Below are 27,277 nucleotides of genomic sequence, written 5' to 3'. Positions count from 1 at the left end.
AGAGATGTGCCTTGCAGGACTTTACAAGCCACATTCATCTTCCAGCAAACCCGAGATGACACTTGGCCACTTCCCATTCTTGCCATCTGACCCTGCAAAATGTGGGGTGTCCTGAGAGAGGAACAAGCCCCCTGCAGAGCCCAGCCAGCACCTCTTCACCCAGTGGGTGCTGGACACTGGAACAGGCTCCCCAGGGAGGTGTCACGGCCCCAAGCCTGACAGTGTTCAAGAAGAGACTGGACAACACCCTCAGACACATGGTGTGAACTGTGGGGTTGTCCTGTGCAGGGACAGGACTTGGACTTGATGATCCTGTGGGTCCCTTCCAGCTCAGGACATTCGATGATTCTGTGCCAGCAGTAGTGGGGACACGTCCCAGCACCGGCTGTTGAGCAGCTGGGGGAGATCTCCGCAGGGCTGGGAAGTCCCCACATCTGGGAACGATTGGAGGGGTGGGAGATGGGAAGGGAGAAGGGTCATGGGCAAGAGTTACTATATTTAGGTGGAGGAAGGAGATAAGATGAATCAGTTCATGGAGCTGAGGGAGGAAGACATCAACCAGGCTACAGACACGGGATGAAGGAGGATGGGAGAAGTGGCATTGAATGAACGGCACAATATTCATAAAGCTACAGAAAGAGCATTTTGAGATTGTAGTTGTCCTTGGGACAATTATTTCACCTGCAGCAGCTACAAGCAAAACAAACACACGAGTCTGTGTACAACAGCAAAGGCTCTCTTGGAGTTTGCTCTGATTCTGATAAGCTCCAATAATTCTCCCTTCCTCTGTGATAGACTAGGTAATTAAACCACTAATTTCCCAATAAAATCAAGAAGTTAGGCTTGCTTTCACCCCAGTTAATTATCTCCAATGTCACTGTACTAGTAAACTGCTTTCAACTGCCTTGCAGCAAAGCATGCTTCAAATGGCTAATTAAAACAACAAAAACCCACTGCTAAAATAAAATTTCATCCCGTGTTTTTCATGCTAGAAGAGCTGCCAACAGCCTGGGAAGTCAAACATGAATGAGGCCAAAGACAGTAAAGCCAGGACACGGACTAACCTGTGCCAGCCAAGGCTCCTGCCCCTTGGGAAGGCAGCAAGAGCACGAGAGCATTTTTTGTGTCCCAGGGAACCAAGACGTCACCTGCCTGTCACAGCTGCTTACACACTGTGCAAGAAGCAATGTCCACACTTTCACTAGACTGTCCTCACTGCCTGGACACCCTTTGCCATGTCACTCCCAGGCTGAATTCCTTGGCAAAGCACAGCTGCCAGCATCTGGGTTGGCATGAGCCTGAGCAAACCTCACACACACAATCACGGAATAGTTTGGGTTGGAGGAACCTTCCAAACTCATCCAGTGCCCCCCCTGCCATGAGCAGGGACATCTTCACCAGCTCAGGTTGCTCAGAGCCCCGTCCAGCCTGGCCTGGGATGTCTCCAGGGATGGTTCATCCAACACCTCTCTGGCCAACCTGGGCCAGGCTCTCACCAGCCTCAGGGGCAACAATTTCTTCCTCATATCCAGCCTGAATCTCCCTCCTTTAGTTTAAAACCAGCACCCTTTGTCCTATCACAACAGGTCCTGCTAAAAAGCCTGTCCCCATCTTTCTTATTGGCCCCTTTTAAGCACAGAAAGGCTGCACTAAGGTCTTCCTGGAGCTTCTCTTCTCCAGCTGAACACCCCAGCTCTCTCAGCCTGTCCTCCCAGCAGAGCTGTTCCAGCCTCGGATCATTTCTGTGGCTCCTCCGTCCCCATGACACATGAGCACATGAGCAGTAAGAAGACACAAGGAATTCTACATCTTCTGAACACGATTCAGAAGCACATTTACAGCAACACCACAAAGATGGGCAAGGAAAATATTTTGTTTTTTCCAGAGGTACTTCCACGAGCTGAGTCTGCAGCCATATTTGAGTGATAAAAATAGGTTGTTCGGATGGGGAACTGAAAAAAGGCAAAGTGTTTATTTGGTTAGACGTGAAGCTGACACACAGTAAAGACATGAACGTGTAATGCCCAAGGAAACTTTGTAAATCATCCTAGACACTGAGGCAACTCTCCAACACTGCATGTAGTTTGATGCTTTCAAAGCTTGACTTCGTTAATAATTTCCACAGTCATGTCATATTCTATGATGTCATTGTTTCAACAGCTGTTTTCAGGTTTCTTAAAAAAAAGAGGGAAAAAAAGATAATATTGCCGTATCCCAAGGCTCTGTATTAACTTCTGAAGTATTTGATTTTGGGGTGCTGAAAGAAAGTTTCGTATTAGCGTACATTCTTCCTAACACATCCTCTAATATATTTTATAGACATACTGTAGTTCAATTTTATGATAGACATAAAATGCTGAAAGAACAGAAAAATTAAAAGAATAATTTCATCTACTTGCTCAACAGAAAAGTTACCAGGTCCTGAGGTATTGAAATATCCTGAAAGATAAGCTTAAAAATAACTGAAATAAACATTTCCCTTTTTTTAAAGACAGAAAACTGAAGTCTTTGATTCTGTTAGATGGAGGCAGAAAATACAGAACCTGGATTTTTTGCATTTTCACTGTAAAAAAGCCCCATGGCTATCCTACTACATGGGAGATTCTGCTCCATGACTGTAACTTTCCAGACTAGGAAGCCACTAGTCCTGAAATTCTACATTGGCCCAAAAATACAACTAAGTGTATTCCCGCTCACGTATGTTATTTACTGCTGTCTGTATTCACCTTTTGCTGCACACCGGTGACAACACTTGTATAGCCCCTGGCCAGCTCCTTCATTAAGAACGTGATATTCCATTTTATCTCTTCCTCCCATCAGAGAACATCTCATAACCACTATTAAGATGTTTTCCTCTTCGACACTGAGCTCTTCACCGCCACAAATATGCAAATCGCAACGGTGCTTGTAATCTTTTGATATGCTGTAAAAATGGAACGGAACATTCCTCCATTTCCAAAGCAGTGTGGGCAGGCAGGTAATCTTCACAGCTTTTTTCCTCTTTACGGGCTCTGGAAGTACTCAGTGCAATTTTGTAATCATGCACTTAGCTGTATTTATAAAAAAATGTCCTTGTTAAAATCCAATAAATGGAACATGTGGCCTGAGGTGACCTCCAGCTCTCCAAATTCATTGTCACCACCTAAGATAATACTTTCATAGAAACTGTGCAAACCAACACTCTTAATAAGCGTGGAAGGGTCCTTGACTGGTAGAAACTCAACAGCGACTGAAAACATCTTAGTGACCCACTGATGGAAAAGGTCAGATTTCAGATCAGAGATTTTTCCTGTTCTTGGCAATGTATAACAAATTCATGTACAGTACTAAATTTCCAGATCTTTGCTTAACAGAAACATAAAAATTAATGGTGTGTCAACCATCCGGTGACCTGTGAAGGGAGTTTTTTTCTCTAAGAGGTACCGTCACACACAGAGTGTGCTCTATGCAAGTGTCTTGTGAATGTATGCCAAATGGAAAAGGAATTAAAGACACTAAAGGGAGGTTTAGTTACTAATACCATATGGCAACAATAAGAACAAAGAAAAATGTTTTAATCTTTCTTTTTAGATTTTTCTATTTGGCAAAATAAAAAGACTAAACAAGTCTGACTTTTAAGCCAAATAAAAACCATGTGCTTTAACTCCTTCAAGTTGGTGTTCATACATTAAATAAAACTTCTATTTTTAATCTATCCGGAGGTAAGCCAGACCTATAACATAAGTGGAAAGGGCTATCTTCAAGACAGTAAATAGGGAGGGATTTGAAGGATCAGGACCCAGGTTATTGTTTCAGTATAAAACTAGAGCCATCATTACTGTAGTTACCTACATATTACTTCAAAAAATGTAAGAACAACCATCACTCCCTAGTAAACCTCCCTCTACTCTCTAACGTAACAACTGAAGCAGCAAATGTCTAAGAGCAAGGATTGAGTTCCAAGCATACGTAAAAAGAACCCAGAGCAGTGCTCTCGTTCCTTTAATAGCACGGGTTGATATGAACGGCTTGTTTCTTCTTCTGCCAGATTCCATCTGCTTCACTTTGTTTATCACTGACTTCAAAGTTTAAAACACTGTCCCAACAAATAACTTCCTCCAGATGGCATTATCTCCAGTGTTCCGAGCACTGGGATAACACAGCACCTGCAGGGCTGTTACTCAGCATCTTAAAATCTTCAATGAAAGTGGTTTGGTATTGTTGTTTGTTTGGTTGGTTTTTTTTCTAGTGTCATTCCCCCATTTTGCTTTTTCCCTCCGAAAATGATTTTCCATCTGGGATACAGTTACAAAGACCATTAGCAGGGAAACAGAGTTGTCAGAAATTCTTTACAATAGTGACTGTAAAGTAAAGCAGAAGAATACACAGAAGACCAAAGGTAACAGAACCATTATCTGCAGAAACACTTTATCTGCTCCTCTTACCTGTAGATAAAGATGTGAGATGCGTATTTGTGCCAATCTGTGTCCAGTCCATGTCTCCATGGATACCTGTTGGGGACCAAAGAAAAATTCACTTATTTTCATACCGGGTTGTACAGGCAATTTATCGAGTATAGCAACCCAAGAGGCAGCGTTTTTAGCAAAATCAAAATTATTCCAGATTTGCTGGGTGAACATATACCGCTAAGAAACAGCCATATGTTGATGTAAGCAATTCTGAGGGCTACACTGAAAGGCAAAAATACACTGCAATGTCAGTCATGTTGCTAATTATAAGGAACAATATTGCCAGTCCAGACTCAAGCCCAGCTATACCCTGCATACTGGCTACATAACTCAATGCTGCTGGAATTTACTGACTTAGACAATTGTGAGTGGCTATGGTAATGAACTGACCACATGGCCTCAGGATGGTAAGGAATACAGCACTGTCAAAAATTAGCATGACCATCGCATTTTTCAAATAATGCAATTGTTCGGACAAAATGGCCTTGAGTTGCACCAGGGAAGGTTCAGAGTGGATATCAGGAAACATTTCTTCACAGAAGAGCTGTGGGGCACTGGAACAGGCTGCCCAGGGCGGTGGTGGAGTCACCATCCCTGGAGGGTTGAACAGAGATGAGGTTCTCGGGGACATGGGGTAGTGTCAGAGTTGGGTTATGGTTGGACTCAGTGACCTTAATAGTCTCTTCCAACCAAAATGATTCTATGATTCCATGAAAATTATTCTCAATTCATTAGAATCGGGAATAATATCACTCTTCCTCTTTTCCAGCCCTGGCACATGACTACCTTGAAGCCCTATGGACATTTATGTTATTGTGGAGGTGGTGTCCTCTCAGCTCTGCTATAAATGAAGGGAAAATAGATCATCTTCAAGCAGGTGTGCCTTTGAGGGCAGGGACTCTGTTCCCGTTGTGTAAACGCTTTGCCAAGCGTTGTGCCCCTGGCGCAGGTCAGAGCGCTGCCTTCCACCCGGACAGAAACCCAGAAAACAAGAACAAGATGCACTGCAAACGCACCCACTTCTGTTCTTGGAACTCCAAACCAGATTGCCCCAAACTTCCACGACAAACAGAAATGACTTTAGGCCAACTCAGGCCAAATTTCTAGGGTTGAATTACACGAAAGGGATAGATTTACAATTAAAACACTTCAGTTGTTTTACAGAAATGGGCTGACATCTGCAGGACTCGTGCCAAAAATGTCTGGATTTAAAAGCATGAGTCTACTGCTTGTGCTGAAAAAACACAGTTTCATTCTCAAAGGTTTCAGCCAACTCATAAACCTCCATAAGTGGGTCACAGACACCAGCGGAGACAGAAAGCTATAGAGTGTGAGTTCAGCTCAAGTTTTGACCTAAACTTGGCAAATTCCAGCTTGAGATGGTGCAACGTACTTACAGAAACACTGCATGCAAGCACACGGAAAATAAACACGCATACACACACACTTTTCTCTTTGCTTGTTTGTTTAAACCCTAATGTATATCTTAGCTATAAATATTTTTGAAACGAAAATAAATTCACATCCCGAGTCAGTGAAGGAGGGTGGGACGCAGGCTAAGCAGCTAACCAATTTTTCAAAGCAGAATATTGGAAAATGATTTTTCCTCCTCTCAAGTCTGAGTTCAAGGTTCAGTGGTTTTCCAAAACATCTTATATTCCCACCAACAGCAACACTAAACAGAACAAAAAGTAGAAATACATAAAATAAACTAGAACCAGATTTTTCAAAGTCCAAACACAGAGACCGGTAGGGAAGGGCAGACAGAAAGCAGCTCCGAAAACATCCAGGAATGAGATTGCAGAGTTTGCTAAAGAAATATTTCCTTTTGGTGCCTAAAATCTCCTCTGCTCCTTCAGATCTGGCACATTTTGCACTGCAGAATATCTCATGGCTCAGTAAGTTTGTTCCCTGGCCACAACTCTTGCTGTTGTTTCCCACCAAATCACTTCCAAGAGATGTGCAGCGATCTTTCCAAGTAACTACAGTATTAATACTGAGAAGAAATACTAAGTCAATTTGGTTTTTCCACACAGATACCTGTGATTTTTGCATGTGCAATTGGCTAGAAACAAATAGGGTTTTTTTTCATTTTTAAGCACTGCTGTTTATTGACTGAAACCATTTTCTTGATGAGAACTGAGATGTGGTCAACCTTGAAGCAGCAACTTCTGTTTCTAAGTAAAAAAGGAGAAGGAGCTGGTTCATTATCGGTCCAGAGTCTTTGAAAAACACCAGGAAAATGTGTATATTGTGCACGGGCTGAGAGGAGGAGTCATCTCTAAATCCACAAGAGGCCACCTAGGTAAGCAGCTGGTGGACTCAGGAGAATCTGACAAGTGATAATTAAAACACGGCATATCTAATGGTGTAATTAATATTTTATTTGTTCAGTTAAATTAACTATCACCTACATAGCAATCTTTTTCTCATTTTCTGCAAAACCTAACAGGCAAGTGGTCAGGAAGGTAATTTTAAAAGTATGTTTGTGTAACATATTCAGCTCTGTTATTCACACCTTCATGTCTGGGGATGCAAAAGATATGGTAATGCCAGTATCTGAAGCAAAATAAAGCAGCTCAAAAAACCCCACGAATGATCGATTCTGGGAATTCACACTAAATTCTAAGATAAAGTTATGCAGACTTCCCTCAGGATGAAGAATTATTCACTGCAAACCTAGCAGTAGGACTGGCTCCACCGAGACCTCATATCTTAACAATATTAATTGCAGCAATACTGCCTCCAGCTTATCTACATTGTACCACAGTGCTAGACATAATAGCGTTCATAGCCTACATGGGGAGTGGCAAGCGGGAGAAAAAATAAAATCAAAGCATCTTTTTAATTCTTAAAAGTTACATGGCCTGTTTTTATTTTAAAATAATTAATTTACACGAGTAATTAATGTTGAACAAACAAATGCAATGATGTTTCATCATAGATTAGGGTTTGAAAATGAACATCTTCCCAGTTCATGCTTACAATGAAGATGGGTGTCCCAGTGAGGGAACCCCCTCAGTGAATGGTGTTATTTGTAAGGGATGGTGCTGCCAGGACACGTTGGGTTACTCTGGAGTCCCCTCCTGCCCTCAGCTCAGTTGGGCCCAGGCAGTTCAATCACCAACAGTCAAATTACCAAGAGTTACTCCATGTGCTGCTCTTACATGGCCCCTGATGCGCGGTTGTCAGTGTCACTTGGGACGCATATGTGACAATCTCTATTTATCAGACGGGTTCGGTGTGTTGCAGGTCAAGCCTGAGCACGTTTATCTGCAGCGATGCTTGTGCCGCACGGGCTCACCAAGCATCGCATGCCATCCAGCCCTTTTAAATCCCCAGCAAAACAACTGTTAAAAAAATTATTAGGGATGGAAGAGGCCAACTTTCAGTGAATCAGAAGTCACAAGGTACTTCCTATCGCTTGAAAATGTAATGGGAGGCCTTGGTGAGCTCTCCATCCAAAGACAAGAGGGTTTCCTGGGCGAGGAGGTGACGTCCCCTCCGGCCACGGCAGCGACCTGCACCCACATTTGAGTGAAAACCAGGGGATGGGCATCGGGATGGAAATGGAAAACCTTCTGTACCGTGGTGCCTGAACAGCAGTGCTGCAGGGCAGGATTTCCTCACTGCGAGTCACTTTTCACGTATAACGGAATCACTAAACTATTCTTATAAAACATAAACTATTATTCTTATAAAATCAAATAAGATATACTCAGCATAAAAAAACCCTGTTCAAATAACAAGTGTTTTTCTACATGAACGCAAACAAAGTAGCTGTATTTCTCTATTCTGAATACTTAAATATCACCTGACCCTACGCATTTGTTTTGATGATTTTCACTTACGAAGTCATGGGATTTTCCCCATGGAAACGGTTTGCCTTGACTCCTATTGCTGTACTACCATCACAAAGATCTGGCACATTAAAATGCTTACACCTATAGCACAATTACTCTATTTTTATAATTACACCTTTTTAAAAGGAGATTATTAATGTTTACCCCAGGTAAAACAAAACAAGACAGAACAAACCCAGCCCTATAGAGTTAGCATTTCCCAGTGATGCTTTAATAAGCACCAGGATGGCTCTACACACATTTGTGGTAGATACATCAACAAACTTGTTAAAAAGGCCTCTTTTCAACCATCTATTTATCAGCAGAAGGTGGCCACTACAGGTCCTACCATTTCTGTCTATCAATTCACTTTGAAAAATATATTATAGGAATGAGCAATTCTAGGAAATTTGGAGACACAAGCAATTTTTCTATTAGCTCAGAAAGGATAATGTAGCAATCTACATAAGTAAGCATAGGTTAAAATAAGGAAAACATTAAATATCTGTACTGGAAGATCTGCTGGGAGATGGCTACTATGTAAGTGTCCAGATCCTATTCTGCCAAAGACCTTTTAATCCTTCTGAAATGAGCACCTGGTGCGATGACAAGTAATGTTGCCTCTACAATCTAATGCACAGGACCAGAAACTTGGAAAAGCCTGAGAGTAAATATATGTTTTTATCCTGTGCTGTTTTAAAGTTTGTTAAAATCTAAAGTGTTTAAACTTTGTGCAATGGAAAGAAGAATTCCTCCTGGTAAAACTAAAAAGAGTAAAACCAAAATTCCTTTGCAATACCTGGGTGAGTCTGAGCTCTGAATCAGTAGAATTAATGAACTGCAGAAATGTATTGCTGTAAATCTACGCTATCTATTCAGCACGCTACACCACCTTAACTCTCTCTCAGGCACATTGCTGCTGATTTTAACCTCCATCTCTGCTAACTGCTATAAAAAGCAGGGGAAACACTGCAGACTGCTCCCAGCAACACTGTGCCTCTCCTTGAAGGTTTCACTACCCACTGCTGGTTCCCCAGCAGCAACAGCGAAACCAATAACCATTGTTAGCAACCCAGCTGGGCACAGGTCTCAGAGATGCAGTCAGGCAGCACCTTCCAAGACATTGAACATCCTCACTGACATCAGGTTTTCATCTGGGCAGATGTTCTTTACCTCTGAAGCTGTGTATACACACACACAAGTTGAAATTTGGAACGCCGGCTGCATTAACTGATGGTGACAACTCCCTCTTAGCATCCACTTCCAACTTATTTTAGAAAGCACTGCAGCTCTTTGACATTCACTCTTCCCAGTTGAAGCTGTTGGTGCCAAACCGGGTTTGCACTCGGGTCATCAACAGCTTTCTTTGTTGCTTTGGGCCACAAGAATGATTAATATTGCTCGTAGGCAGCCTGAAGGAAAATCATGTATCAGTTGCCTTGGTTTAAGTATTCCTGGCCAAAACACAGAGAAACCTGCAGTGCAAAGTGTATGGAAATGCGTGGGAGCAGCGCCCTTGCGGAGGGGTGGGCTGCTGCATGTTGATGGGACACGGCTGGCGCAGGTGAACGGCACAGGAGCCTCAATTAAGAGTTCTATAGGATCCGCAGGAAGAGCAATTATGGAGAACTCCTTAAGAAAGCAGCTTTTGCAAATGCTCCACACACCTGACAATGACAGAAACCCAATTATTTAGCACAATCGTAGTCTGCCACACGACACCCAGTGTGTAGCAGAAGCACAAAGGCAAAAAAAGATCTTTTCTTGTGTGTCTCAGGGAGTTTAATGGTTCTCCAGTATTTTACTGGAAGCAAATTCATCCATGTTATACAGACACACATGTGCTCCCAAGTTCAGGAACACTTACTCTGCAAGTATTAATCAATCTGCTTTCTAGCAGCTTCTTGCACACGTTCACAGGAAGACCAGAAATTTTAAAAACAATATCCTTTTCTTTTTTTCTCTCCCTCTCTTTAAGTATCATGAAAGAACAGAGTCTGGAATACACTTAAAATTCAACACATATACAACCTGGGGAGAATGCTTCCTCTCACCATTACTCTGTCACTGAGAGTTACACAGCCTACACAAGCAGAGCGAGCAAATGCTTAAAGAGCATCTTTCTTTATAGGAGACAACACTTGAATGTCACTGTTATTTGATGCAATTGTTTTTTTTAAATCTTGGAGGATAAGAACACACATGTTGCAAGGTCTCTTGGACCAGGATCGTCTCCTACCATGTAGGAAGCCTGGCAGAAAGGAGCCTGGATCACAGCTGAGGCCTCTCAGTGATTCCGCAATGTAAACCATCACACAGTTCTACTGCCCAGGTTACACAGTAAGTTATCCAATCTGTTCCTATTCCTTCAGAGGAGAAATAAACAGGTTAATGCAGCGTTGTCTGTTGCTCTGTATTTTTAGATAACTACTTGGGAAGCGAGTGGCATAGTAGCCAAGGTGTACCATTATTCACACAACCTACATTTATCACACACAGGAAGTTCCCTGGAAATGTATTCTAAATCTGATAAGAAAAATCCTCATTAAGAATCATTTGCTGGTTTAATTTTCACTTATTGAGCTTTAATGTACCATAAAAGTAAGTAATAACAACAGTGCCTTAAATAAATATTGCTTGTCCTGTACTCGTTAATGTTTTAGAAGAACACAAAGCTGCCTGTAGATACAGGAAGCTTCTGGAAAATAAAAACTAACCAATCACATAAACTAAAACGAGAGCTTTAAAGAATTTTTTGTTGAACACGGAGTTCAACAAAAATGTATTCTGTTCACTGTACACACGACACCAATGGGAATAAGAGCCAGTTCAAGTTCTAAGTTACCATTACTTGGGTAATAGTTTCAAGCTGCAAGGCACAGCTGTACGGGCCCAGCCAGACAGGCTATCACAGCAATGCTTTGATAGCATGGGGCCCTTAAGTGTCAGGATATAGAAAAGGCAGCAGTTGTTGGCTGTGAAAACAGTCTGATACAAACCAGATGGGGACTTACTTGATGGGCAACACAAAGGAAAACAATTGGCTCATTCAACAAAGTCAGGCCACTGCCCCAGAGAATTAACAGAAGACAATAACAGTCAACCAGAGTTGATGCAAACAAGAAACAGCCATGTGGTTACGGTTTAAGGAATTGTTTCTCCTCAGACTAAACATAAAGTTTTGATTTCTAATTCTTATATTCATTAATTTCAGTCTCGTTTACAAGCCCCCCCCCCCTTCCCTCCAAAGTCTTCCGTATAATTCATTTATGTAGTACCAGCTTTCACACACCTACTTAAACAAGAAAAAAATTAGATGACAAAGGCAGCTCTATTAATCTAACGTTTCCTGAAGAATGCCAAGACCACAGACAACTTTCTGAACCGTGTCAAAACAACGTTACAGATACACAGCACACAGTGTGTTATCAGACACATTTGCATGCATGTGGCAGTGGAGTTACTGATTCTTTTTGATTCGAAATGCATAAAGCCCAGTAGGTCACATGCCGAGTTACCCAAGTGCAGATGTCTTCCAGTTTTGTGAAGAGCTCTTCTGGTTTCTTACTTAACTTTTTTCAGAAGTAAACTTCTGACCAATTATGTTACCACATAACAGTTTGGGTTGTCAGGCTGCAGTTAAAAATATACCAAATTAGCTATTATACCCAACTGCTTGTGAAGCAATCAAATATTTAGAAATTGGCTACTTCAGCCATAGCTCAAAAAAATCCCCAACCCATTCATTTTTAGAAGCTTGTAGAACATTATGATCCAAAATCTTAATTGCTCTTGCTGTTTTATTACAGGAAATATAAAAGTGACATGTGCAAAGGTATTTTGATTACAAATTACTTACAGAGATTGCACAATAAGTCAGACCTCTAAGGGCTTTCTGCAATTTCACTCTCAGACTGAAAACATCTGAACTTTCTTTTCATATACTTCAAAATATTCCCTCTGGCAGGTTCTGCACTGCAGCGCTCAACACGAGTGCCAGCGCTTGGATGGCACATTCTGAAACACAGTCACATATTCGGATACCCAAAAAAGGACGTGTACAAAATGCAGCGACACACAGATGTCTTGGATGCCTTTTGGTGGCTAGTTCACAGATTTCTGAGCTAGCCACGTTGCATGGTGAAAAAATCTCCTAAACACACCACTCGGACCTACGATGGGTACACAGGAAGTCTACTCTTCCTTCTAAGTGCTTCACCCTCCATGCAGACTTGTGAGAAGCAGCTGGGTATAAAGAATTTAATGTATGGTTCTCATTGAACAGCCCAACTGGAACTACAGAGCAAGAGCGTTTGTCCTTAAAGAAAGAAAAAGACCAAATGAATCCCCTCTACTCTGCCCTGGTGAGACCACATCTGGAATATTGTGTCCAGTTGTGGCCCCTCAGTTCCAGCAGGACAGGGAACTGCTGGAGAGAGTCCAGCGCAGCCACCAAGATGCTGAAGGGAGTGGAGCATCTCCCGTGTGAGGAAAGGCTGAGGGAGCTGGGGCTCTGGAGCTGGAGAAGATGAGACTGAGGGGTGACCTCATTAATGTTTACAAATATATAAAGGGTGAGTGTCAGGAGGATGGAGCCAGGCTCTTCTCAGTGACAACCAATGATAGGACAAGGGGTAATGGGTACAAACTGGAACACAAAAGGTTCCACTTAAATTTGAGAAGAAACTTCTTCATGGTGAGGGTGGCAGAGCCTGGCCCAGGCTGCCCAGGGAGGTTGTGGAGTCTCCTTCTGTGCAGACATTCCAACCCGCCTGGACACCTTCCTGTGTAACCTCATCTGGGTGTTCCTGCTCCATGGGGGGATTGCACTGGATGAGCTTTCCAGGTCCCTTCCAACCCCTGACATTTTGGGATTCTGTGTGATTAAGGAAATATAAAGGCAGGCCCTAAACATCATCTTAAGTGATTCTAGCTTTTCACTGCTGGGGTGCTCAAGTATGAGCATGGTTTTACTTAAAAAAAAGACTAAAATGCAGCCTTGGCCACATTCAAAACAACCGCCATATATTGTAGGTAGAAAAGCAATTTTTTACTTCAGTTTCCTGCTGAAAGCACAGAGCCAACACTCCAACAAAGCTGTTGTGTGCTGCTCTGTGTCTGAGCTAAAACATCTCCCCAGCTTATTTCCAAAAGTGCAGCCAAATTCTTGAAACCTCCAATGAAGGGCTGGGTTGTCACATCGTTGCACAGAAGATTTTGCCTGCAGTGCTGCTATTACTCATTTTTCACATCATATATATTGAGGTCAGAACACTTTTTTTACATACAGCTGCGATTTTGGGCTGAGTCTCTTCGCTAGACCGTTTCTAGAAGATTACGAATCTTGGGGATACAATGGCCTTTATCAAGCCTTAACCTTGGAGATACCGGCTGTCGCAGGCTTGCGTTTAAAAGCAGATGAGAGAGAAGCAAAAACCTCTTTAAATCCCAGGTCTGCCTGGAGAGGCAAGAGCTCCAAACGCTCTTGTAAAGATGGTTTTGGACATGGTTCGTCAGAGAACGCCTCCACAAAGGACGGCGAGTCGGGGCCAGCTGGAGCAGGGGAGCACGGCTGCCCGGCTGCTGTTACAGCGACGACTCCAACAGGAAACTGCTCCCCCCTTTCTTTTCTCTTTTTTTTCCTTTTTCTTTAATCAGGAAGGAAGCTTCGTCTTCAGAAACAAGCATTCCCTGTGTAATCTCCCTGCTTGCCTTGTCTCCAGGAGCGGTTCCAATTACTGAAATAGGCAACATGTGAAGCAACGCGAAGTTAATCATGTATTTGCACTGTAACTCGAACCAGTAAATATTTCCCATTTATAGTTTTGATTTACGTATCAGGGTACAATGCAGCTGTTAAGTAAATAAAACTATTTCCTCCAGATTTCTAATTATGGTTTAAAAAATAAATAAATTAAGCAACAGCTAGCAAATTCCACGCTTTTTACTTCTATTGAAGATACAATGGCCTGACAAGGAAAGAAACTGCAGCTGTTTGACTGTCTTTAAACAAGCACAGCCCTAACGCTTGCAATATGTACAGCGCACAAAACAAGGCCACAATACACAACCCTGAGATTATTGCTTCACTATAACAACCTGAGTTAGGATGGAGATCAACAGATCATCCCATATTAAGTCCAAGCTGCACTGATTACATAATTTTGAACCAAAACATAAATGTAATTCCACTAGACGCAGAAAATGTGAGATACACATTTCCATTGTTCGCGTATGGTTGGTGATTTATTATTTTGCATCAAAACTACATGCCTACCTGACATTAAAAGAGAAAGAGCTAATGAATGTCAAAGTTGTGCCATAGACGAAGCGGAACAGTTGCCTCCCTATGGCCAAAGCACTGGGGCAAAAAAAAGGCATTTTACACAACTGCTACATATTTTGTGTCACACGCAACAACTTTCACTCAGGTTGTTTAGAACTGTACTTTAAAACAGCTCTTCCTTCTTTAAAAGCAAAGCGTACATTTTAGATTAGAGAAGAATGACAACAGAGATAGAAAAGTTCTAAATCTAAATTAAGTTTTTCTAGGTGTACTTTATTTTCCTAATGACAGCGGTCATGATGAAAACCAGAACACAGTAGTCCACAGACAAAATTTAACCCATCTCCATCATTTACTACTGTTCTTTGCAAATGCAGTCACCAAAAAGCACACATTTGCAACTGGTATTTCAGAGATGAGGATTTATTGTATTTTACTTTCAAAATTAGTTTTATGGAAGAGGAAAAGGGTTTGAACTGAGTTTTACGTTTGCACATTATTCAAGGCTGTTACAAAATGCAGTCCCATCTGCAGTGAGCAACAGGTCACACATGACAACTTTAATCTTCACTCCCCAGTCCTGACCCTATTTTTAAGAAGAAAGCTGCTTTGGCAGACTCATTTCTCAAAATCAGCATGTTATCAAAGAGGAGCATTACCATTATTTATATAGTGTTCTTCATTTGGAAGACATCCTAGATAACATTCACTCCATGCTGTTGCCTTATTTGAAAGTTTCCTGGGCTCCTAGTCTTAAGAAATGAATCACATGGGCACTAGAAACATGTATTTATATTTAATTACAGGCAGTCTTTGTGTTGCCGTATTGAGAAGCTGGTGCTGGAAAAACTTGGCCTCTCTTCAGTGCATAAAAGTAGAAGGTCTTTTTAGTCCTAAAGTATCTGAATAAATAAGCAAATAAAGTACTTTGGTAACAACGCTGTTCAAGAGTATGAAAATTGCTGGTAAATCAAGCCCGCTCACAATGCAATAAGCAGTAAAATTAAAAAAACAAGACTGCAATTTGACTGTGGACACCAATCATCTAAATATCTGTCTTTATTGGCTAGTTAAGTTCTATTAATGATTTTACAGCTACGTCTCGCCTCTGCTAGCAGTGCAAAAATTTACGAAGCATTAAAAAAGGAAAACAAGGTTAATGGCTGAGAATGACAGCTTTTGTAAATCCCCCATCTCCTTTAGAAAAGAAGTTTGGAGACAGATAGTCAGAAGCTGTGGGTTATTCATGGCTCACATGACGCCACCTCCACTTGGCACACAGGCTGCTGGTCTGGTAGTTTCTCTTTTGCCCAGTCACTCCCCACACAAACATCTGGCTCCTTCCCATTTTTACAGAGTGCGTTAAAAACCTGAATTGAGAGCTCTTAACAACAGGTAAAGCTGAAGGGTGTCCAGCTGCCTCTGCCCAAGGATCACCAAAAAACACAAGGAAAGCAGAAGCTGTTCCTCGTGCTGCCTTGCTCTCAGACATACACAAGCCACTGAATTATGAAGGGCAACATCTGCCTTCCCTGCCAACCAGAAAAATAAAACAAACCCGGCACATAGTGAAGACAGAAAGCCTACATTTCTCCTATCGCGGTGCTATAAATGTTTCTCCAAGTTGAAATATGTGTTTGTAATACTCCCTGTCTTCACCTGTCACCATACAACATCTGTGCAACGTGTTGCCAGCATCCAAAGGCATCAAAACTTCCTGAACTGATACTGATGCCTTTTAGAAAAGAAACGCAAATTTCACACTAAAAAGGAAATGTGAGATAACAGGCCTCCTTAAATGACTGTTAATCCAAATGAGAATGATAATCCTGAAAGATCCTGTAGCGCACGTGCCAGTGGAACTAAGACAAGGTGGGCAGCAGGTCTACCTGGGATGGCTGGAACGGCTCCTGACTCCGGCTTAGCTGCTGTTCACGTACCAGGATAAAAAAAGATCATGACTGAAGAATGGAAATACGTCTTATTCAGCAAATGGTCCTTGCAGGCTGTAATCTCTGGCATTGTTCCTGGAGGTAGTAACTCCAACCAAATGCTCTGCTGAATAGGACAATGCTATTTCTTACAACACATCTCATTATAGTGACATACTGAGGCACATCACTGAAGAACAACTAGGAATGTCAATTTAAACTCATCCGCCATTACTGCTAACAAATAGGCACGCGAATTAAAGTAGTACAAGACCATAAAAATCAAATGCCTCTTTACAATGTTATGAGAGAAGATGATGTGTAAAGGGATTTCAGACTCAATTGCATGTATATAAATGAGTAGCAGGTTCAGGAGAGACTATTCTGATCGTTTTCCATGACCTACCACAACACACAGGCCACAGAACAGCTCAGCACACTTACTTTCTAGATGCACATCAGTTCTTTCTTATTAAACCATGGGCTCAGAGCTGTGGAACCACTAATTTGTGAGAAACTTCTCCCTCCAGAGAAGAACTAACTGGAAACAGCCCTCAGGCTGAAGAATTAAGTACATGGGGAGTCTCTGTCCTTAGGTGGCTTGCCCAAGCCCATTAATTTTGTGTGTGTGTGTGTCCCCCATTTATATAAGCGATGTTTGCATGAAAGGGGAAAGCAGGTCAGCCTAGTCAGCTTGCTACCATCTGCTTTTATTCAAAGTTACTCAAGATCAGTGCCAGTGGGACCAGTGCCCATTTAGGGGATTTATTGTGTGTGTTTATTTTTTGCTCTTTACAATGAAGGCAACAGCAATTACTGTAAGTTTGTAAAAGTGCACACAAATCATAACACACAATACAAAGCTGCTTCAGTCAGATCCTTGCGTGTTTACGAATTCTGCACAAGCTGTGAGAAAGGCTGCTTTGGCACAACAATTTGGAAAGATTGGTGAGGAGCGTGTTAGTGTCCAAGAGATCTGAGACTTTATATCATACTTGCTATCAAGGCCATACCCTGCTTGCAATGCACAGCGACTCCGACTGATTCACCACCCTGCGAGAACCTTGTGCAAAAGAAAAAGCATCACGTTCCAGCTTGGCTGGATGGGCTGACAATACGTGGATTTATATAACTGAAAACTGGTAAAAGATCAAAGGTGGACCATCAAAGTGGAAATAGCAATTTAGGGCTCTCAGCTTGTACATTCCAACTCTTAAGAGTGGATATGTAGCAGCAAAAGGTACTCTCAAGGAGAATTCTTCCTAGAATATACCTGGCCATTAGAGACACAAGCTACAAAAAAAGCCACAACCCCAAAATGAACCCAAAAACCCCTTCCAAAAAGGAAAAACATGCACATTGCAGGGATGAGGCAGCGGTGCTGCATGCAGAACTGCCTGGCAGTCTGTACTGCTTTGCTTCCAGCAGGTAGTCACCATCGCTTGAAAAGCAAATGCAATTATGAATCAAGTTTTTTTTAAGAAATTCTAATAAATTTGGAAGTAAAATCCTTTACACTGTTAAGATATAGCTAAGAACAGCAGATCCTCAGAAGCCCCTGGTGTCTGTGTGATGTGCCACAGACAGCAGACGCCCAGCAGGCACACACACCGGGCACTACAGGATACTTGGAGGCAGAAAGGACATACAAACTCCAGAAGGTACATTGCAGGCTCAATGCAGCAGCACCAGGGGTTTTCAGCTTACCAGTATGAAAAAGAGACTTGTCCCTTACTATTTGCACACTACAATCCCCATGTATGAGTGAAACACCAAGCTTAATTTTGTCACCGCCCTGAACTTCAGGTTTATGATATATAAAATGCACTTTGAGGGTCACCAGAATAGATCACCTGCAATCCTTTAAAATCAGATGAGATTTCTGGATATCTACCTTGAGCTCCAGTAAATCTGTAAAAAGACAAGTAAAAACCCAAGTATTCAACAACCTCCATAGGAAGTAATCCTTTAAGTAGCAGTCATGTCAGTTTGAGTAAGTTTATCTTTCCCTTTCCCCAGAAGAAAACCCAACTTGTGCTGGAATTTCAGTGAAAATCCCTGTTGCTGTGTACAGACCAGAGGAGGGACTTGGCACAGAAACAAACGCTGAACCTCAGCAAAATAAATGTACTTTAAACACAAAGATCTTGTCAAAAGGGAGAAAGAAACAACTCTACCTGCTTTGACCTGCTCAATCAATGGGGCTATAGCTGCCAGCCTCACCTCCTGAACGTAAAACTTCCATGCAGAAACACTCCTGAAACCCACACTGGAAGGTTTTCTGCTTTATTCTTTTTACTGTATGAAAAGAGGTCAGTAGGTCAGAGAGGTTCTCCTTCCCCTCTACTCTGCCCTGGTGAGACCACATCTGGAATATTGTGTCCAGTTGTGGCCCCTCAGTTCCAGCAGGACAGGGAACTGCTGGAGAGAGTCCAGTGCAGCCACCAAGATGCTGAAGGGAGTGGAGCATCTCCCGTGTGAGGAAAGGCTGAGGGAGCTGGGGCTCTGGAGCTGGACAAGAGGAGACTGAGGGGTGACCTCATTAATGGTTACAGATATATCAAGGGTGAGTGTCACGAAGATGGAGCCAGGCTCTTCTCAGAGACAACCAATGATAGGACAAGGGGTAATGGATTCAAACTGGAACACAAAAGGTTCCACTTAAATTTGAGAAGAAACTTCTTCTCAGTGAGGGTGGCAGAGCCTGGCCCAGGCTGCCCAGGGAGGTTGTGGAGTCTCCTTCTGTGCAGACATTCCAACCCGCCTGGACACCTTCCTGTGTAACCTCATCTGGGTGTTCCTGCTCCATGGGGGGATTGGACTGCATCATCTTTTGTGCTCTCTTCCAAACCCTAACATTCTGTGATTCTGTGATTCCCCCCAAAGATTAACCATACACACATCCAGCATGGATCAGAAGCCAATTCTTATGCAGACTGTACAAGGGAAACTTCAACATACACAAAAGTGTGCAGATTACACGATGGGTATAAAACATCATCTGTATGGGCACCAAAGGGAGACCAAAAGGGGAAATTTTCTGCCTTTGCACACACCTCCCACAGCAAAAGCCTCTGCAAAGGTCAGGAAAATGACAATACACAGCAGTGAGAGAGCTCTGTATCCCTCTGTGCCATTCAAGGAAGTGTGAGTAAGAGAAAAACTAACGCTCAATCTCTAAGAAGCTGAAGGAAATTGCCAAGTGAACAAAAACCCTAATGTATGTAGATCAGAAAGGAGAGAGCCACGTGATATATGGTGTGGAACTGGACTCCAGAGGAGAATGACTTCTACCTACAGCCAGTCAGTAGGAAATCCTCAGGCTGCGAGGCAGTCGGAGCTCGCTTGGCACAGTTTTCTTTAAAAATGAACTGGGTTTTTTTAAAAAATTATTATTATTATTATTATTATTATTATTATTATTTTTATCTTGACTACTTGGATTTCAATTACTTAAGATGCCTCAAAAAAATCAAACAATGTTCCAGGAGTCTCAAAAACCTACCAGGGAGATTTGTGCTTCACCTGCTCTTTGCACTTGTTAGTAGTTCCTATTGTTCGCACCTTTTGCATGAAGAAGCAAGAGAAAGAAAGGTCTAGAAGATAAAAGGGTCATTTCCCAGAAAGGGACCTTTTGGCAATGGGTGCCATGAAACCCGCAGCAATTCCTGGTGCTTGGTTTCCCAGGATCCGGACCTGAAGCAGCAGAGCACACCCACAGCAGAAAGACATTGTTGTCTGCATTAACAATTCTATATAGAATTTTCCCTTAAGCTATAAAAGAAAAAATAAATCAGAAGTTTTGTTTTGATATTTTGTCTGAAAAATATGTGAAAAGTTCTGTTTTGATATTTTGTCTGAAAAATATGTGGAGTAACTCAGTGGGAAAAGAAGCAACCACTGATATAAATTGCACTTCTTAACAGATAAATAATATTTATGAAAGCCAAGAAATTCAAACCCCCTTTTCTAAACATAACACAGCTAAATATTGACTTACAGTAATTTAAACTAGAAACTCTCAAGTGTGGCTACTGAGGGGTTTATGTGGGGATAATACGCAAAATGCTCTTCAAATGCGTGTTTTCTCACGCGTGGGCTATCACACAACTGCTATGGTCACATGTGCCGAAAAAGCTAATGAAAACTCTTTGAGAAGTGGTGTTCTAAACTACTTGGAGCACCTCGAAGCCAATGGCTACATATAGAAAAGACAGAGTTTCTGTGGGAAACGCAGCTTTGCATTTCCAGACTTGGCCAAATGTAAAATGTATTAACTCAATTTTGTCAACAAGCCACCTGATAGCGCTGGGAGGTAACTGTATAGCAAAACCAGAGTCAAAATAGACTAGAAATAAGAGTTCTGAAGAAGCACTGAAAAACTTACATAAACCTCTAACGGGACATTTGCTTGAAAAATGCTGTAATTATAGCTAAATGATGTCATTACTTCAATTCTGGGATCTTCTCTCAGGAATTAGTCAAATTTAAGGAGCAATGTAGGCTACGTAAAGGATTCCCACCTCTCAGGTTGTGGTGGTGGTCTCTCCAGTGTGAAAGAAAACCTGTTTTGCTTCACTAGCTGCTGTTTTTAGGGCAGTATGGACAGTCCTCAGCAAAAGCCTCTAGTGAAATTCAGCCCCAAACCAGAAACAGCAGGATATTAAGGAGAAAGTAAACTTTCAGTAGAATAGTTGTTCAGATTTTGACCAAAGCAGTTCCAGTTCCAAGAAAAAAATAAAGACCTTTAGCCTTATCCTAATCTTCTTCCTTCCTTGAAGCATCTGTTAGAGATTTGCCTCATGCCACAACAGTTTTAAGAAAAAAGAACCCAAAACCTAACTCAGAGCAATTTCTGGCTGAAGAAGAGAGGCAAAGAAATACTTACTTATATCCAGATTTTCAACATTACAGTTTTCAATACAGCATAATGTCACTCTTAACAGAGAAACAGCGCATTTTCAATACCGATCAGGGACTCTGGAAGCTTTATTTTTTTAATACAGGTTGTTTTAAGGGCTTCTTGCCCTCTTATTCATTTATTGCACGGATCATCCCCTTCCACAAGCAACTGTGCAATCTCTCTGTGGCAACAAAGCCAATTGCTTAGTGTCCCAATATTACTTTCCCATGTACTTACGGCTGCCTGAATATAATCCACTAGCTGGAGATAAAACGGAATTACTATCACGAAGTTGTGCTCTCTAGGTCACATTTTGAGAGTCTGTGCTGTAGAAAAAATAATTAAGTGAAGATACATCTACCCCTTGGTTCTGAGCTGCTCATATTAAATTTTAAAAACGCTCTGCAGTCAGGCATTGCCACCTGTTCTTTCATTTTAATTTAAAAATCCTGAATCATGTTAACGTGAGCCCGAAAATGCCTCTGTGCTGGAAATATGTGAATTCACCAACCACAACAATTATTATCTTATTAAAATTATGAAGATATATGAAAGAATGGTCCAAAGATTAAAGGGTATGATAAAACCAAAAATATATATGCATGTATATTATATCGTATGAATATATGTTTTCAAACCACTGTCTCCACTATGTCTAGAGAAGGCACACATTTCAATTAATAATACATTCAGGCTTTATTTTCAGTTGTAACTTTCAGGAGACATTACCCTTTCGGGCATGATATTGTAACAGTCCTACTGAACTTCAACTTTCATTAGGAGACATCAATCAACTTTCTTTTACTAAAAACACATGTTCACGGTAGACCACAAAAATTTCTCAAACAACAAAAGAAAGCTCTATCGTATATACATTTATGACCATAGACAAAAGAGGAATCAAATCTTGTAATATATTTATCAACTAAACGAAAAAGGCTTTTTTTATATCCAGCTCTAAGTCCAAAACGATTTCCCTTTTCTCCCAATACCCTAAATTCACAGTCTATTTCAGGGCTCCTGATTTTTCTAAGCTCTAATACCCATTGCAACCACCCTTTAAACTCTGAAAAAATACCTCAATGATCCTGCCTCCGAATTGCTTCTTCATTTTCAGGATAAAATTTTCTCCTTGTCCAGTGCTATTTCTATAAAAGCAACCGCCTGACATCGAGTTTTTATAAACAGGGTGCTTTGAACTTACAGTAACAGATGTGCTTGATTTTAAAATGTTGTATTTACTTAAACCCACGTATACTTATCATGTTGCCAGTTTTCATTTTTCTTTCAAAAGATTCTTATTAATTTTTAATCAGTCAAAAAGTTGAGCCTAAGTTCGCTGTGGTGCAGCTTATAGAGACGAGACCTTCTGCTTAAAACTGACAGGCAGCTGTTTCCATTTGCAAATCCTCTAGATTTTTATTGCCTCATTAAATATGTATACTTTGAATGAGATTTAAATTATTCTGATCTATAAATCATCTTTCTTGGTCGTTCCTCTCAAAGAAAATCAACTAGTGCCATCTCGTGGTCAAATGTTTTCATTTGACATCCAGACAGAGTTGAACTGTGCCCAAATACCTGGTTGTACAGTATGGGTAAATTATTTCAAGATAATTATTCCAGAAAATAACTACTTCAATTAAAAAAAAATATTACTTTATTTCCAGCACTCTCTACCACCCTACTCAGTGATACAGGATAGAAATGCTGTGTTGTTAACACTTTAAATTGAGGTGTAAAAGCATGAAGTGCAGTGTTAGGAATAGTATCCCCTCTTTCCAGGGAAGAACAAGAGGAAAATGAAGACTCCCATAACCACTATTAAGGAAAACTGCTTTTAAAGATGGGAACAAATTGATCCTGAAAGGCACATAAATTCCTTTTTGGCGATTTCAACAAGGCCAAATGCCGGGTGCTGCACTTTGGTCACAACAACCCCCTGCAGCGCTCCAGGCTGGGCACAGAGTGGCTGGAGAGCAGTCAGACAGAAAGGGACGTGGGGGTACTAATTGACAGGAAGCTCAACATGAGCCAACAGTGTGCCCAGGTGGCCAAGAAGGCCAATGGTATCCTGTCCTGTATCAAAAACAGCGTGGTCAGCAGGACAAGGGCAGTGATCCTTCCCCTGTACTCTGCATTGGTGAGGCCACACCTGGAGTATTGTGTTCAGTTCTGGGCCCCTCAGTTCAGGAAAGACATTGAAGTGCTGGAGCGGGTCCAGAGAAGAGCAACACGACTGGTGAAGGGACTTGAACATAAGACCTATGGGGAGAGGCTGAGGGAGCTGGGGTTGTTTAGTCTGGAGAAGAGGAGGCTTAGAGGTGAGCTCAGCACTCTCTAGAACTACCTGAAGGGCAGTTCTAGCCAGGTGGGGATTGGTCTCTTCTCCCAGGCAGTCAGCAATAGGACAAGGGGGCATGGGCTTAAACTCTGCCAGGGGAAATTTAGGCAAGATATTAGAAAGCAATTCTGTACAGAGAGAGTGGTCAGGCATTGGAATGGCTGCCCAGGGAGGTGGTGGACTCACTGGCCCTGGCAGTGATTGGACATGGCACTTAGTGCCATGATCTAGTCAATGGACTGGAGTTGGACCAAGGGTTGGACTCGATGATCTCTGAGGTCTTTTCCAACCCAGTCAATTCTGATTTAGAGCTCATAACTTATTGTAAAGTAGCTTTCCTTCGGCAATTTGGATTTTCTGAATGCTAGAGGAAAAATACCTTTCTTTTTATTAGAAAATATCACTGCAATATTTTCCACCAATATTAACTAAAAGAGTTAATCCCCATTTTTAATAAATTAAGTCTTTATTTACCCACTTTAAAAACACGTGTTGACAAATGTCCCTACAGTAAATCACATACATGCACTATGGTTGGCCACTGCAGTTCTGAAACCTTTTCCACTCCTTGCCCATAGAAGCCAAATTTCACATTATTCTTGACTTTCTTCATACAGAAACGATGAGGTTCCAAGTCTCACAACCAACAACAACGGCCCAGGGCTTTGTTACCACTTATAAACAATTGAAACAAAATAATTCCATCAGAACTACAATTACATATTAAAAAAACGTATGGAAGAAGTTCAAATAATTATTTTAAAAGGGCTTGAAAGAAGAATTTGTCTATACTAGAGTGGTGCAATTATAATTGTGTATATTGTAGACATGCAGGTTTTTAGATTCCCGTTCTTAGCACGTAAATTCAAACTGCTCCATATCTCACTCTACCACCTCCACAAACTCATTATCCGCTAAAACAATTAAATATGGCAGTATATGCACAGTTTGTTATTCCAATGCTAACTTGAACTATAATAAGAAAATATTCTCTCCCCCTCTTGTAATACCCCTAACACGTTTAAAAAACATTGATAAGTAATCTCTAAAAATAGCATGGTTATGCATAGATAATACACAGTGCCCTTCACAAACATAAATCACTGTTACACACTGCAAACCAGGCCATTTTAACACTGAAGATCTCTGTATATTTTTCCACATTTGCATGATCTTGTGCTATCTTTCAGTTCTCCTCTAGTACCCTTGGGTTTTCTCACATGTATGAACCACTGCCATCTAGCACTACATTATGAATATTTTGTTTGCTGAACAGCATTCTGGAAAGCAATTAAGATTCAGTTGACTACATAACATGCACATTGTAATGCTCTTGGCAAATAAACAATTAAATAAATACTCAATTGCAAGGATTCTGATGACTTGCATACAGATGTATTTCTAATCCTTTCAGTGTACCCCAACAGGATCATAACAACGTACAGAGATTTATACACACTATACATAAACATTTGGGAATTTGGCAGTAATAAAAATAAATTTTTTTTAAAATCAGAAATTTATTATATATAAGTGTACAACAACATTCTAAAATTATGTGATTAACTGAAAGAACTATGTTTGCTTATTGACATTGATTTACCTTCTTGTTGCATCTCTTCAGACTTGCTTCTCACGTGAATAACTCGGGGTCTCACGGTCTGAACCTGTGCAGCTCCTCCGCTTTCCCCCTACAAATCATACATTAAAATCATATTACAAATCTGACTTTGGATGTAAAAGCCCAGGGAAATTCTGTGGAGCTTCAAGAAACATCCAAAGAGGTTTTTAAAGATTCATTAAGGGATATGCACTTGTTCTCCTTCCTTTGGACTTCCAAAGAATTCAGATCTGAATGAGCCTATTGCAGTGTGTGTGGCAAAGCACCAGTTAGACCTGAAGACACAGGAACCCTCCAATTTCTACTCAAAACAAAGAAATATAAGACAGAAAGAATATAAGATTTCTCTGCCTTTGTTCAATACCCAGGACTTCTCCCAAGGTATTATCCTCCTGAGGAAAAAAAAAAAGTTGGAGAGGAAAAGTAACAGGTTGGAAAACCCTTGGCAATTATAAAATCTGTTCCCTTGACCACATTTTTAAAACCATTTTCTGTTCTTCCTGGAATTCCCTTCAGGATCAAGGTCTACAACAATGCCAGTGGGCAAAGTTACTTAGAAGCAACAGATGCTCTGTGTGTTACACCAGAAATATCATATTTATCAAGTATATTTCTTGTCTGATGCATTAAGTGGAACAGGAGTTTTGGCTCAAGGAATTCCACTACATTTAGATGGGAAACATAAAAAGTCCAAAATGAAGTCATGGAGACCTACTCTGTTTCCCCAAAAATAAGACAGGGTCTTATATTAATTTTTGCTCCAGAACTCATTACTTTTTTACATATATAGCTGCCTGGACGCTATCTAAATTGACTTTTTAATGAACTGTAACTAGGGTTTACTTTTGGAGTAGGACTTATATTTTGAGCATCCTCAAAAACCCTGAAAAATCATGGTAGGGCTTATTTTTGGGGTAGGTTTTATTTAGGGAAAACAGGGTAGAAGACTTCAGCATTCTCTAAGACAAATAAATTTAATGTCATCAGTTATGCTGTTGATCCCATAGAAGCCAAAAATATAGATGAAAAGAAGAAAATCTTTATGTCTGGCAAATAAACACGGTGCCAACTACGCAATCAGAGCTTCTGACTTCTTTCAGCCAACAACTGTCTCCTACAATAACCAGAATGGCAACAGTAATGATATTGTTGACAAGATAAGAAAGAGTTGAGGTGACTTTCTGAAAGCAGGAAGGTCTCATGGAAACATGATCGAAGGCCACCAATGCTATAGAACATTAAATGTTCTGTAGAGCACAACAGAATACTCGTGACTTCATTTGAAGTGTTTTGGTGGGTTTTTTGTTTCGTTCTGGATTTTTAAGTTGACAAACCAAAAATGAGTTTAAACTGAACTGATGTGCAAACAGAAGTTGAGAGATAACACATAGATTCACAACCCACAATTATGCATTCCTGGAGGACTAAAATAAAGTCTTTTGAAATACTAAAAATGTAAGCTGATAAGAATACCAAAGTGACAATCCCACTTAAAAAATGTTGATTGCATAAAAACATTCATACTTACAGAAGAACATTATGAAAATATTTTGCAACTAACTGATTTTCTAAGATTTTAACAATGCACTTGGGACTTCAAATTATTTAGATTTACCATATTTGAAATGTTTAGCTGCACAAATGTGACTTTCAGTGTTCAAGTCCCTCCCATGATCAAAATTATTTATCTAGAATAGGAACAGCCCAGCTTCCCTCTGGTCATCTCTTGGTTCTTAGAGATAAAAGCACAGGGGCAAAGTGGCCACAAATAACACTTAATTCCTGTATTCTTGCACAAGAACGGACAGAAGGGGTCAAACTGAAGATGCATTCAGTCTGGGACTCTAACAGTGGCTAAAAGCGCCCATAAATCTCACAAAAATCCAATGCCAGAAATGGAGG

General features: G+C 41.0%; 1 protein-coding gene across 4 annotated transcripts in view; it reads right to left on the bottom strand.

Moving 5' to 3' along the window:
- Positions 1–27,277, bottom strand: part of KIAA0586 (KIAA0586 ortholog) — a 76,695-nt gene that overhangs the window by 1,016 nt on the left and 48,402 nt on the right. For all 4 annotated transcript variants that reach the window (XM_021292792.2, XM_021292793.2, XM_021292794.2 and 1 more), the window contains exons 30-31: positions 25,358–25,445; positions 4,425–4,490 (exon numbers count right to left, since the gene is read on the bottom strand). In XM_021292792.2, the coding sequence (XP_021148467.2) occupies positions 4,425–4,490; positions 25,358–25,445 (154 nt within the window). The remainder of the gene's footprint in view (positions 1–4,424; positions 4,491–25,357; positions 25,446–27,277) is intronic.

The sequence above is a fragment of the Columba livia genome, chromosome 5, assembly GCF_036013475.1.
Source record: "Columba livia isolate bColLiv1 breed racing homer chromosome 5, bColLiv1.pat.W.v2, whole genome shotgun sequence".
NCBI classification, from domain to species: domain Eukaryota; kingdom Metazoa; phylum Chordata; class Aves; order Columbiformes; family Columbidae; genus Columba; species Columba livia.
Note: the sequence above shows the minus strand (reverse complement) of the source record. Positions and strands in the feature narration are given on the sequence as shown.